At 40.2% G+C, this 14,623-nt stretch overlaps 1 protein-coding gene across 1 annotated transcript in view; it reads right to left on the bottom strand.

The window, feature by feature from the left end:
- The window catches only part of PPFIA2 (PTPRF interacting protein alpha 2), a gene marked incomplete at its 3' end in the record, with an annotated part of 557,753 nt that overhangs the window by 95,804 nt on the left and 447,326 nt on the right, over window positions 1–14,623 (bottom strand). The window contains exon 7 of the mRNA XM_025215735.1: window positions 9,221–9,442. Within this exon, the coding sequence (XP_025071520.1) occupies window positions 9,221–9,442 (222 nt within the window). The remainder of the gene's footprint in view (window positions 1–9,220; window positions 9,443–14,623) is intronic.

Raw genomic sequence — 14,623 nt, 5'->3', positions numbered from 1 at the left:
TGGCTCGCTAGCCATATAAAAGGTTAGAGCAGTTTCCGCCCAAGTTGGAGGACTACACAACCATCTCGTGGGGAACTCTGAGCGCGCTGTGGAGCCTAGCAAACTCCGCGTGTGTCTTGGAGGAGGACATAGAGGCCTGATCAGCTTTTAGCCACTCCCTGTCATAGTGGAAAATTTGACGTACCCCCGTGTGAAGCGCTCGTGGAGTCGTACATCGATGACTCATCTTGGTTCGGTGCGGCTCGGAAGAGATCTCACTTGTGTTTGTTTGTGTGCAACTGCAACTCAAGCAAGTTTCCTTCCTGCACTGTGACCATTGGCAGTGTAAGTAAAGCTTTCTTTGTAAAACCAATACGCTTCCGTGCCTAACTCTACTCCGTCGTGGAAAAACCCCACCTGACGGTCCGGGCTACTGGCCATAGCCTCAGACCGCCCTCTGTCCCGACACTGAGCAGAAAGGAGAGGAAACTAAAATCGAGTATAACAACCTCAAACTCCAGTATCTTCTGGAGAGAAACTACAGGGATATTTTGTTTGTAAGGAATATCTTGGGGAGAAAAACAAGCTTCTGAGGGCAATGTAGTAAGGGTAGAAGGCTTGCCGTGCTGCCAATCCCTGGGATTTTATTGTGAGTCTTCTGGTAGGTGATGTTTTCCTTAAGTTCCAGCTACAGAAGATGTGTACATACAGGAGAATATTGGCTTAAGAAAAAAAAAGTTCTAGCCCTTTTGGCTGCTAAGAATAGCACGACAATTTGTATCCTAAAGACTGAAAAAACTCAGGAAGGCAAATAAAAGGAAAATATTACTTAAGTATTATAGTATCTAATTTATCATGGCTTTTGGTGGAACAATTCAAGATTTCTGATGGCACTGTTTGTACTACTAGAAGAGAAACCCTACAGGGAGAAAGAAGGTACTGTTGAAAGAAATGTTTCTGCAGGTTCATTTGAATGCTGCCTGTTAACAGTTGCATCCATGTTCATGCTAGTCTACTAAAGAGACAACAGAGGCACTTAAATTACTGGGCCAAAGTACAGGCAAGCCTATCAAGAAAGTTTTCCCCTATCCTATGATGAGGGATGCGAACATCAGAAAGAAATACCAAGGGTAGGAGAAGGGTTGTGTTGAAGGGGGAACCACTGGGAGAGAGAAATAATTCTGCATATTTTATTTTTTCTAAAATAATTCTTTCTTTTAAAGTCAAATACGTTGTTCACTGAAGAGCCGGGAGAAGTTCATGCTCCCCTCCCCCCACCTTCTTTTTTTCCATTAGATTGTTTGATTCACATAAAATGACTTCTTTTCAAATTGGAGGCGAAACTTCTATAAATATTCTATGTGTTCGCAAGTCAAGGAAACAGCTCTTCCCTCTCCATTCTCTGTGAATGCTAAAATAGTAATCTATAGACATTTAGAAAACAAAATAATGAGAAAAAGAAAGAGAAGAAAGAATCAATCATATTCAGGTAAAAGACCTATTTATATGTTGGACGCTAAGGATTAAACAAACAACCAAAAATAAAGTTCAAGTTTTTTTTTGCTAAGAGTTGACTGGACATATTAACCCCCACTCTCTTATTTACAGTGAATAGGACAACGTGACAAACCACACCTGTCTCATAACTAAATTACATTAATACTAAATTTGCTAACATGAAATTCAAGATTTTCCAACTAAACCTCCCAAATAGAGAGAGATTAAAAAAAATCAGTTTCTTATTTGGACTGTGATTGTGTTTTGTATTCCTTAACACTACTTCTTACTTGCATTACAATTATTTTGTACTGCATCGTAATCCTTAGGGGCCCTTGCCATGGACACAGACCTGATTACACAAGGCACCATGTAAATGTAGAAAAATAAGACAGTCTCTGCACTAAAGAGTTTATAATCTAAGTGTATGAAACAAAGGACAATATATGGATAGGTCACCAGACAGTAGAAACATTGAGAAAATATTAGTCAGCATGGAAAAGTAGAAAGCTAAAGGAGAGCTTTGAAAGAGGATAATGAGTTCTTATGGGTTCTTATGGGTTCTCTTTCCAAGCACAGGGAGCAACATGGGAGTAAGCAATAAGAAGCTTGTGTGGCAGTCCAGATGGTGAGCAACAGAGGTAAGCATCAGGGATGGCATAGATCCAGAAGTCTACATTTCAGCAGTGACACAGGTGAATTGTAGCTAAGGAATAGAGCAATGAAAGAGAGGACACACACCAAAAGTCCAATATAAGAATGTACGTGGAGCCAGTGGAAAGAGGCAAACAGAAAAGATGACATAGTAAAAGAATAGGAACGCAATTTTTCCTTCAGAGTTTTTATTATTATTATTATTATTATTATTATTTGACCAAAATTGTATTTGTTAAGGTCAGTGAAATGTATGTTATAATAATAAAACATGAGATAATGAGAGCCTAGACAAGAGCTTAGCTGTGTGAGTGGATAGGAAAGCCCATATCTTTGAAATGTTACGTGGAAATAATCTGCAAGAATTATATGTAACCAGGATGTTAGGACCTAAAAGACAGTCAAGTTGAAAATGACACCAGCATGATGGGTGTGCAGGACAGGCAGGGTAGCAGTGTGGGCCATGGTGATCAAGAAATGAAGTGAAGGAAATCACTTTGGGAAAAATATCAGTAGTTCTGTTCGATATTGGTTTTCCAGTGATGGCTGTGTACCCACAGAAAGATGTCAGAGAACCTGGCCGAAGGTTCAGTTTGGACAGAAAGACAGAGGTCTGGAACAGATAGACAGATTTATGAGCCAACAACATAGAAATGTTTGTGGATAGATTACCTACAAGTATGTTGTAGAGGGAAAAGAGAAAAAAATAGAAGGGACAAAGCCTGTGAAAGAGGGAGAGATGATGACAAGAATCATCTGAAGGATGTGGTCAAGAAGCAATTAGAGATGTAATAGGAGAACTGTGGGAGGACATATTCAGAGAAAGAACAAGATTTTGAGAAAAGCATGATCAACTCTATTGAAGATAACTCACAGGATGAGAATGGAGAACTGGTTCCAAAATTGGCTAGGTGGAGGCCATTAGAATCTCTGGCAAGAGTGGTTTAATACAATACATTATTACTTATATCATAACCCAAAGGATAATCTCTAGAATAATTATATGAGTAGACCCTACAGTAAAACATCATAAAGGTGCAAATTAGGCAGTCAAAAAACTCAGGAAAATGCCCAAATTAGGTAACCTGTTTAACCTCCATTTACCTTTCTGGCACATAAACATTATAATAGTCTTAATGACACAATTATGTACTACATTTTTCCTCCCACCAGACCCCTAGCTCATTAGATACACAAAATGGATAGTGCTCACTTAATGAGAAGCTATTTAGTATTTTGTTTTATTCTCATCATTCAGTGGGTCCCCAGGTCTTGTTTACAGTTAAGATCTGTACTGAATACAGAATTATTAATTTATTTCTGGGTTTTTCTCTGGTGCTATCATTGTAGTAACCAAGTGCTTCAGAAATTTAAAATTAATTTATCTTCAGGATGCTCCTATGAAATGAAGCAGTGTTATTATTCCTTCTCTACACAAGCAGAACTGATATACAGATAGCAAAGACAAAATTGTCAAAAAGTATACACAAATTGCAGTGCCTGGGATGTCACTGTACTTAGCTTTCATATAGCAATTTATACATTGAAAACACAAATTTAACTTGCCTGAATCTGTGCATGCTCAGCACTTCTGAAAATCTGGCCCCTAAGGTCTTATTCAGAAAGTGAGGGAGAAACTGTCATTGAACAAAATTGAAAAAAATGGGCTAAATGACTTGCTCAGCATTGCATAGAATTTGCTGATAGACTCAGGAATACAGCCTACTTTGCCAGGAAGTATTCACCTGCCTTAAACATGATGTAATTTCCCCCCCACTTCAAGTCCCTGCCTTTTTGCTGCACTCCTGCCTAAAACTTTAATTCTGGACGGGCTGGATATTATTGAGGAAAACTGACACCCAGATTTTAAAAACAGTATCCATGTTTACAATTAAGGCTGTATCCACATGGCCAGTTCTAAAGCCAGCCATCTATTTATACCAGCGATTCTCAGCCAGGGTGCGATGGCCTGGATCCAGTGACAGTTAAGCCTGGACCTAGAAGCTCTGCTGAACTTCTGGGTAAGGGCTTGACTCTGCCCATGATCATCCTCCCCAGCCTCTTTTTGCAGTGTGTTTGGAAGTGACCAGATTTTGAGCAAAGGAAGGCAGACAGTACTAATTCTCTGTTTCTGTCTATGGAGGTAAAGGATTGTAGATGATTCCTAAATGCTCTTTTCCCCTTCTTGTAAAAATAGAATATAGATTACGGTCATGCACTGAAATATATGGAGTATGTTCTTCTAAAAGGGTCAGATGAAGAAATCACAGGCATAGCCTACAATAGACTTGACAGTTTTATTAAGCAACTTTTTGATTCTAAGTATATGAGAGAAGACTGTCTCTTTCTCAGCTCCCCTTCATTCATTTGCAACATGTAGTCCACTGCCCAACAATTTCTAACTTCTGCTCCCTTCCTGTCCTATTTAAACCATTTACATTTTAGAAACATTAGTTCTTCAGCACAAAAAAGTGCTGCTCCTTATTATCTGGCCCCTTCTTCTGCTAAGTACTGTATTGTTGCGCACACATCTCTGCTCTAAGCCCCCTCCAACTTCCCTGACGCCTCACCATGTCACCTATCTCAATTCTCAACTAATGCCCACCATCATTTATCTCCCGCTCCTTGCCACAGCCCCTAATACCTTTTCTCCTACCCACACATCTGTCCTTGAGGCTTCATTACCTCATCAGATTCATAATTGTAATTTATATTTTTTCCAAAAATACTATGAGTTTTTATGCAGTGTCTGTAGAACTTGGTACTCCCCCAAAATGAGAAACAAAATATATCACTTTGACACAGGTGAAATGCTGTAACATTCAACTCTATTCTTGCCAAGGGTCAGATCCATTGGGTGTATGGCAGGTTCACTGGCCACTGCACACTGCATTGGAACCACCCTGATCACATGACAGCAGGCAAGGTAAAAAGCACTGTGGTAACTCAGTCAACATAACCCCAGGGTGACCCATTTAGCTGGAGAGTTAGGTGTGCAGCTATCTTGGGAGCCCAACTCTTTCAGGAATGCTTTTTCAATACTGGCTCTACACAGAAGTGGGTGCTATGCACTAATTAGGACAGTGAGTGCCAATCATTTTGGCAGCCATGCCACAAAGTAGTTCTGCACATCGCTGAATGCTGCTGCAATCCTCCTTCTCCTACCCAATCAGTTTCTCTGCTGTCTGCTCCCTGCCCTGTGCTCCCTGCCTAACCTGTTGCTCTGATTTCTGCTCCCTGCCCTATCTGTGGGGCTGGTTACACATTACAGTTCACACATGCTAAATGTTATGTCATGTCTCTGGAAGTTATGAAATGAATGTTATATCTCTGACCTGCACAGGTCTGATTTGCTGAGTGAGGGCTGGGGAGCAGGGCAGGTGTGGCTAGAGCCAGATGCCTGGATTCTAGCCGTGCTTTCGGAGGGGTGTGCGGTCTAGCTCTGGGAAGCTGGTGGGGAGGGGCATGACAGGGGAGAACTGAAGGGGGCACAGGGCTACTATGATGAAGAATAGCTGAAAAACTCTCTCTCTCTGACTATTGTTAGCTGCAAGAGAATAGCCATAAAAAAGCAGGCAGCTAGCAGCATGGCCACCCCATACCTCCGTGATCCAGCTTCCCCTGCCAGCACAGAGCCACAGCTGCTGACAGGAGGTTAGTACAGCAGAAGCATGAAGCTTGCTTCTCTACTTCCCGGTGGCTCCATTTTCCTGCTGCACCAATCCCCTCCTGGTGGCTCCACACTTCAGCTTCCCCTGTGAGTGGAGTGTCGGAGCTGTCAGGAGGGGGTTTGATGCAATGAGGACATGAAACATGCATCTTTGCCTGCCAGTGACTCCACACACCTGCCGTGCCATCCCCCCCTTCCAGCGGCTGCACCTCCACACTCGCGGGGGAAGCTGGAGTTATATGGGGCATGGAGTCACCAGGAGGGGTGTTAGAGCATGAAGCACGTTTCTCCCCCTCCTGGAAGCTCCATGCTTCCACCATACTGCCATGGGTGAATTCAGCTTTCCCACGAACATGGAGCTATGGATGCCAGGAGGGTGGCTAGTATGGCAGGAACATGGAGGACTGGGGCAGCCATGCCACCCCATCTGTCTGCTCAGCTTGGAGCTGCTGTACTGTACAGGGGCCCAGCTGTGGCAGCACCAGCACTGGTAGGGTCCTGCCTGCCCCTGGGCAGTAGTATTCGAAATGGTGGCTAAATCTTCCATGGAACAGGTGTTGGGGGGAGGGGTTAGAGGCAATGTATCCTGGGATGTTGGAGGACCTCAAATTGTTCATTTTATTCCCATGAAGCAGCACTGCATGTGCTGCATAACACGAGCCAGAGATACTCCTCATCCAAAGTGGCATAACTTTGCAGTGATCTGAACATGCTTGGAATATGTTTTCCTGCTTGAATGTGCAGATACTCACATTTTAAGTGCATTTAACATGTCAAGGGCAATGAGTAACAAGGCCCTGTCACCATGATACCTGTCTCCTCCCTTATCTGCCACATACCACACAGAGACTGCCCATGCCACTTGTGGCATTTGTACCACAGATTGGTCACCCATATATTGATCAGAGCTGTGGCTTAATTCCCCAGTGTGCTCAAAAAACATTAGTAGGATTCAGCAGACATGCTTTTTTTGGGTAAATGTGATATCTTTTATTAGACCAACTAAATAGTCAGAAAAATTGTTCTTTGCAAGCTAAGTGGGTGCAAACACCCTTCTTCAGGCAGAGGGAGAGGAGAGTCCATCAGCTTTCAATAAGATCCCTTTTATCCCCTTCAGGGAGGTATGCCTCTGGAACCCCTTACTTAGCTATCCTCAGATATGGAATATTAATTCTTAACTTGCACATCTATGCAGCGCATCACACTTCAGGGCAATTTGAGTACACATCTGGATTTCAGAACATTTGGAAGGGCCAACCTTTAATTGGAAATGGGTTCTCAATTGTATCCATATCAGATCTTGTGGCTATGCTGAAGCTGTATCTTGCAAAACCCAAGGGAGCTAATTAAGTATACAGAACCTTTTAAGTCACATTTCTGGAAAAGTGACTTACTTAAGGTTGCACAGTGAGTCACTGGTAGAGTGACTAACCAAACTGAGATGTCTTAGCTCATGATTAGCTGCTCTAATTCCCAGTTGGCACCACTTTCTTGCCCTGATAGCTTAAGAAATTAGATAACAGTAAAGGGAAATAACTAGGGAGAGTAAGGAAAGTAAGTGAGGATCTACTCTTAAGCTACTGAGTTGTTCTTGTACACTGGGTTACTGTTCAGGGTGCATTATTTCTTTCAGAGATTGAATTACTATTTGCATTACTGATTTGCATTATTTGGTTTGATCACTGTTTAAAAATGCTTCAGATGGTGAACTTTTAAAAAACATTTTAATTCTACTGATCCAGCTCCGTGCCTCAGGCCATGATGTTACACTTTTCCTAAGAAATTGTATGCATTATGAATAACAATCTGAGTTTGCTTATATTTATTGTATATTATCCAAATATGTTAATTTTCTTCATCTAGCCTGATGTTTTCACGGAGCAGGTAAGGTAAACATCAATATTTTCTGTATTTTTAAAAAAATGTAATAGTTTATCCACTGCAGGTTTAGAACACGTTACACAGAGGAAGTTGTATTCATTCTGGCATAAATTTTTGGCCAGTACCGGAACAATATACAGGTGTGTCCTTTTTTTATTCACAAAACTCCCATATTTGCAAGAACTAATGGTCATCTCTGCATTTATCTTCTGGCTGGCTGATGAATACAGGATTTTGTAACCTCACATGGATATGCCTCCACACTTTGCAGGCCCCATTAGTAGAGGACAGATTAAAATTGGGCTCCTAATTCCTGCTAACTTCATTCTATACCACCTACTGGGAAAATGAAATGCAGTATGCAGCTCAATCAGTAAAGCATTATGCAGTTTCATCAGTAGAGAATATGATAAAATTTATAAAATTACAGCTACTTTCTGGATCTACTCATAGAGTATGATGTTAATCACAAATTTTCTAGGTAGACTGACAATCTACCTAAAGCTTCAACTACTGACACGTCATACTGTCCAAATCTGTATGAAAGCAAATCAGATTGTCAACAGAGAACTTGGGACCAAGTGGACAAGTTCTATACTTTGTATATTTTACTTAGTTCTTACTCAGCCAAAATTCCCTCTTGACACAAAGGATTTAAGACTGAATAGGAGCTGGGTAAAAATGAATGAATAGTTCAGGATTTGGCCCAAATATATGCAATTCAATCAAAAGGATAAGTCAACAGCAAGTCAACAGCTTCTTTATTACTCAGAAATGACAGATATGTTTTAACATGGTACTTCAAAGTTTCTCTTTAGTTGTTTCAAAATGAAATGGCAACCCACAGGTGTGACACATCCCAGTATTGCAAGTTAGCTCTTCGGCATCTCGCACCATAAAGATGGCAGAGTACCTAAACACTGTGCATAAATCTCCAAGTATAGTTCTTGGAAAAAACAGAGTTCTACAGGAAATACTATATTTATTGTGAAAAATAATTAAATTATATATGTACTGTGTTTCAGTTCAACCAGTAAAGGTTGTAGCAGCCAGATGCACATATACAAATGCGTCCCGAACTTGTGCATGTGGATTCTTGCTTTCATGTATCTGATTATGTAACTCATAAATTAATAATACTATGCTACAATTTAGTACAAAATTCAAAGGCAGAATTATTTATTAAGAAAGAGACTGAAAGTTAATGTGTTAGGTGGCAGTATGGTTCAACAGTTCATTATTTATAGCTCCAGCTAGCCAAAGGAAGGTGTCCACTTAGAAACAACTAACCCTTTCCTCATTTCACTCCCTTAACTGTCAGGAGTTTATTTACAAAAATCAAGCATATTTAAACCAAAAAACTCTATTTATAGTTTTTGTCTATTGTTAGGTAGATGAACTAGTCACATCAAGTGAACTTTTTGGAATTAAATTTATGAACCAAATTCAATGGAAACTGAATAGGAACTAATTCTTATAAAATATCATGGCTATAACTGTTAAGAAGTGTGAGGTTATAGACTGTAGAGGACATCTTACCTCTCTGATGTCCCTCTGATATTTACTGTTCATTTCTTCTGTTTTAATAAGCTCCTTCCTGGCAGTCTCAGCTTCCTGCTCTACCTCTCCAACTCGGGAAGACAGTGCAGCCAAACGCTCTTTCATTTGTGCCATTTCATAGTTTTGCTTTTCAAGCAGTTCCTGTAGTTCCACCATTTGACTGGCTTCATCATTTGAATCTATGGAGCCATTTGACAGGCGCTGTCAGGAGAGAAATAACAGTATTTTCCATTAATAGCTCAGAATATGTCTAGAGTATTTTTTAAGCAAGTATGAGTAGCAATTAAATGACAAAATATTACAAGTATTTTCCAGTAAAAGATAAAATGAAAAGCAGCTATTCTAATAAACAACAAAATGCACCCAATATTCTAATCAATAAAATAATCTGTCCATAAAAGACAGATGAAGGAAATTCCAGTTATAAAACCTAACGCTAAAAACAGAAACAGATATTCATATTTAAAGCAAATACTTAATCCCCCAAACAAAAACAAAATGTCATTAGTTTAGTCTTATGACTCCAGTGCAAATCCTACAAACAGTTCCTGAAAGTCAAGACCAATCTCCACCAATTATACCAATCTTTATTCACATGTCTTAACTAAAGTAAGAATACCATCCAAACACACTCAACTCCCATTCATAGTCGTTCACAACGTACATACCCAGTTACTCTGAATCAAAGGCAAACCCTCACAAATCAGTAAGACCCAGTCTCTACACAAAGCAGGTCCACACTAAGAACTTTCACCGTTACAGAAATGATGTGGGAGGACAATTTTTACAGTGCCTTTATACTGGCAAAATCGTTATTGTAAATGCAGTTACAACAGCAGAAGAGTGTCTCTAGTTTATTTTGTTTGGAGAACCAGTATAAGCTATCTTAGCATAAAATACTGCTTTGTTTGCATAAGATCTAGCTACACCAAAAAGGCTTGGTGGTATAAGTAAAGATCTATTTGTATATAGTGAGATAGGCAATCTTTTCTAGTATAAACTAAGCCATAGCGAAGTTTTGAGTTTGTTCTTTTATCAGTTTAACTACCTTGGTTGGCGTGTGTTCTGATTTTACCTTAGTAGTTAGATGGAGGCATTTACAACTATGTAAAAATAATAATTTTTACTAGTACACTTAATGCTTACTAGTGCTCACACCTGAATTTATGGGTATTGTAGCAGGACACTAAGGTGTCTGCTACTGAGAGAGTGCGGAAGACTCCTCAGGTGCTGGTTCCCAAGGCAACAGGAGCCAGCAAACGACCCACACCTGCCAGCGGTCAGCTGGCTATAAGAGGCAAGACTTGGCTCGTATGAGGAGAAGGGGAGTTGAGACCAGAGGCAGTTGCTGACTGGCATCTAAGACAGTAGGAGTTCCCTACCAACAGGGAAGGATGAGGAAACTCCTGGCCAGAAGAGAGAGAACCTGAATGCCAGAGCAGTATTGGTCACCGTGGTAGGAGAGAAAACCCGGTAGGCCTGAGCCTAGTTATAGCTGGAGGCTTATGTTTGTGTTGTAGCCCAGGGGCTTGTGTTTATGTTGTTGTTTGTGTTTGCAGTTTGTTTAACACTGGTGGTTTGGGTGAGGCTATAAGGGGATGGAGGAGGCCTCATAGGGGACTCACGATAGAGTGAGGACCCCAGCCCCAGTGAGGGCACGGAGTTCGGGGGTTCAGACCCCAGCTCCACAGAAGTTCCCGGTGAGAGGGCAGCACTGCAGGGAAGGGCCCCGGTGAGAGGGGCAGCCTTGCAGAGGGAAGAGCCCCGGTGAGAAGGGTGGCGTATAGAGAAGGCGCGCAAGGCCTAGATACGCCGGACACCCGGAGCAGGAGAACTGTGGCCAAGTGGAGGAGAGGTAGCCTCCCTACAAAAGAAACATATCATCCAAGTCATGGCGGGCGAGAATAGGAGGGTGCAAATCTGAAGCTTGGCACAGTAGAGGAGGCGGCAAGGGCTAGCACGGCGACCCTGCCGTCCCTCCTGTTCCAGGTATAAATGACAATACAAGTGTTCTTCACTCCAAAAACTAAAGTAATAAAATTAAAGCAGTACAATGTTTAAGTACAGGCCAAGCTTACATCCAAATAAAAGTTTAAACACCTTTATACTAGTATAATTGCATCCTATTTAGGGCATTATAGTTATTCCAAACTAACTGTTGAAAACACCACCTGTTTGTATAATATTCAATATCACCAATTCTGCTTGGAAAAATTTTACCTGGGTCTTCTCCCCCCACTCTTTTTTTTCTGACTCCCTACCCTTTGTGTGGCCAGCCAGAGCACATGGCTAAGATTCATTAGAATGCACCTGAAATCCTTTGAATTCGTAACAGCCTGCAAATATGCAAGTTATCTGGACCACTGGCCTTTTGGAAATACACATAACACACAAAACCAAATCAGACTCAATTTATATGGAAGGAAAACCACGTGCTGGTTGCTGAGTTTCACCACAAAGGGAAGTAGGGGAGACAAAGAGATTGTGGAAAGCTGGGAGCTGATGACAGGTTGCAAGAATACAGTGCTACAGCTGCCACTTTATACTGCCCAGTCCTTTCAGAGTGGAGCTCTCTTGATCCATAAGAGTATTTGCCCACCACTGAAAAGCCAGGAGTACATCACTGCATACAAGGTGCATGTCTGCGTGGATGGAACTGTACTTTCTCCTGTTAATACATCTGTGTTATCATCATCAGTATACACCCTATATAAGAGTATACTTACCAATTCAAAGAATGTCACTTTATTAATGGACTTTAATTACATCCTTTCCTAACTCAGCTATAAAATGAACCCAGACCATATAGTTGTTCCAACTCACCTGCATTTCTCAGATCACTGAATAAGATTATTTTACACCAGAGATTCATTAGGTTGAAAAACTCAGCTCCAAAATTACTTTCTGTATACTAGCTAATTATCTTATGCTGAAACTAAGTGTTAATTACCAAAACATAATTGATCTACTTTTGTGATACTACAGTATTACAATAATAGTGCACCTTGAAAATATTATTTCCATTTAATTTTGTCCATCAGAATATTGCACATGCTACAAATACATAGGATAATAAAATACTGCTCAGCCACCATAAAATATATCATACCATATTTTGTTCCAACTCATGAATTTTATGCAGATCTTTTTTGCTCATGATTACTGTAATGCTACTTTTGTGGCTTTAGTTTCATATAGCAATTTTAGCAATTATGACAGATGGTATAAGCCATAAACAGATGGACAAACTTTAGGATGTTTACCTTGCCTTCTCATTCCTTACATGGTACAGTATGAATAGAAGCTAAATTATAATTAAGATCAAATCTCAAATATGAAAAATTAACATGATCCACTCATTTGCCATATATGACCTAAATATTATCATTTCATAAACAATAATTTTTATTTTCTAAAATATGCTCATTTATCATTTTATCAAAAATAAAAACAAAATATTACTATCTTTATTCCTTAAGTGGTTACAATAATTGAAAAAAAACACTCATACAAATAAGTGAAGGATCTGAACACTTTCTAATAGATGGCTTAGGACTACATCCTATTTCTCTTCACATGTCTAGATGGTGTGTAAGCAACCGTATAACTACAGCTAATATTGACAATTACACATAATCTCAGATTTTATTTCACTGTGCAACAATGAGTTGGCTCTGATGGATACACAAAACTAGAAAAAAAATCTCTGTTGGGACCAGGGGTCTGGTCTACAATCTAGTGCCCTTTCCTTTCCATGGCATTATCCATCTCAGTGGATGGATACTCTTTGACTTGCTTGCTTTTCCCTGGTCCAACATATCTCCCTCTCTTGGCTGCTTAGTGGGTTAGCTTAAAAAGGAAGACTGGAGAATGGTTTGGATAATACCTAACTTGTGGCCTGGTGGTTAGGACACAGCTGGGAAGCAGGAAATGCACGTAAGTTTTTCCCTCCCTAGGCCAGTGGCTGAACAAATAGGCTGCTGGGCTACAACATAGGGCTGCTGCCTCCTCCTCATGTCCAACACCTACTAGCTATGGGGTTTTGCCCACTTACAATACCTAGCTTACATGCATACCTGGACAAGTGTACATAGCCACAGACTTGCCCTGTCACAGTGTAGCCCTACTGAGCATGCTCAATGAATAAACATACACATAGAACAGACTGTATGCTATGTGTAAGTGCTAGAAACATCAAGTTCTGTAGTTGGGCATGTACTATTTAGACAAGTAAAGTGAAATACAATTATGACCTTAATCCTTAGTCAAAATTTTCAAAGGAAGTAGATAAAAACTTTTTCACAATCCTTCAAAAGTAGATATGCATTATCTATGAAGAAATTTTTTTACGTGAACATACTTTATTTATAATAAAATATTTATGGGAATTTTGCTTTAATTTAATGAGTCATTCATTTTGCATTTGTCATACTGAGCAACTGACCACCTGTATTAGATACAGAGCTGGATGAAACGTGGAATTTTCAATTTGCCAGAAACTTCAACATTTAATTTTTTTTTCACTGTAATTCAGAAAGAAAGTAGACATTTTTAAAAATCCCCATGTATTGGAAGTGTGAAATATTTTTGAATTTCAGGAGTTTTCATTTTAGAAGTCTAAAATTTTAATTCAGAACTTTGTTTCACAATTTTAGTTCTTTTTTTTTTTTTGCAGGGATTTCATAACACCTTTTCAGTAGAACACTTTTTCACCTGAAATCAGTCCTCAAAAATTAGGGTGTATGTCTTGAAGTGGGGTGGCTAATTTTTTGCACTGGAAAGAAGTAATGGAAGCACAGATGGCATCTGTACTGGTTCCCCTGTTTCTGTTACTGACAACTATAGAGGAGGAATTAATTGTTTAGGGTCAGAGCTACGGTGTTGACCCTTTCATGGCTGCTGCTGAACTGGCAGTAGCTTTTGGCTGAGCAATTCAGCCACAGCCGTGACTGCTGTAAAGGGTTAACACTGCAGTGGTTTATTTTATTCTATTTTAGTTTTAAACTGATACCCAAAGGACTGAGCCATGACCCTGGAAATATCCGTTTTTGTTTCATTCTGCTGGCCCCAAAAGAAGGTGCGTATCTTATTTGGGGGTATGTGAAAAAATATAGTAATATGAACTAATGGCAATATGTATTAAATAATACAATATTCATTACAACAGGAACTGTAATCCACAGTTTTTTACTTCCCAGGATAATACCCTAACTGCCGTACCATGGAGTCAGATTCTCATTCTCTCTCTACCCAATCACCTATTTTCACCGCAGCTTTGAGGCAGCCCAATCAGCTGTTGCCATCCCAACAACAGGTGGTCATAGTATCATAGTAGCTAGGGTCAGGAGGGACCTGAACAGATCATCTAGCCTGACCCCCTGC

Source organism: Alligator sinensis, unplaced genomic scaffold (assembly GCF_000455745.1).
Source record: "Alligator sinensis unplaced genomic scaffold, ASM45574v1 scaffold976_2, whole genome shotgun sequence".
Taxonomy (NCBI): domain Eukaryota; kingdom Metazoa; phylum Chordata; order Crocodylia; family Alligatoridae; genus Alligator; species Alligator sinensis.
The sequence above is the reverse complement of the archived record's forward strand: the minus strand, read 5'-3'. Positions and strand labels throughout refer to the sequence as shown.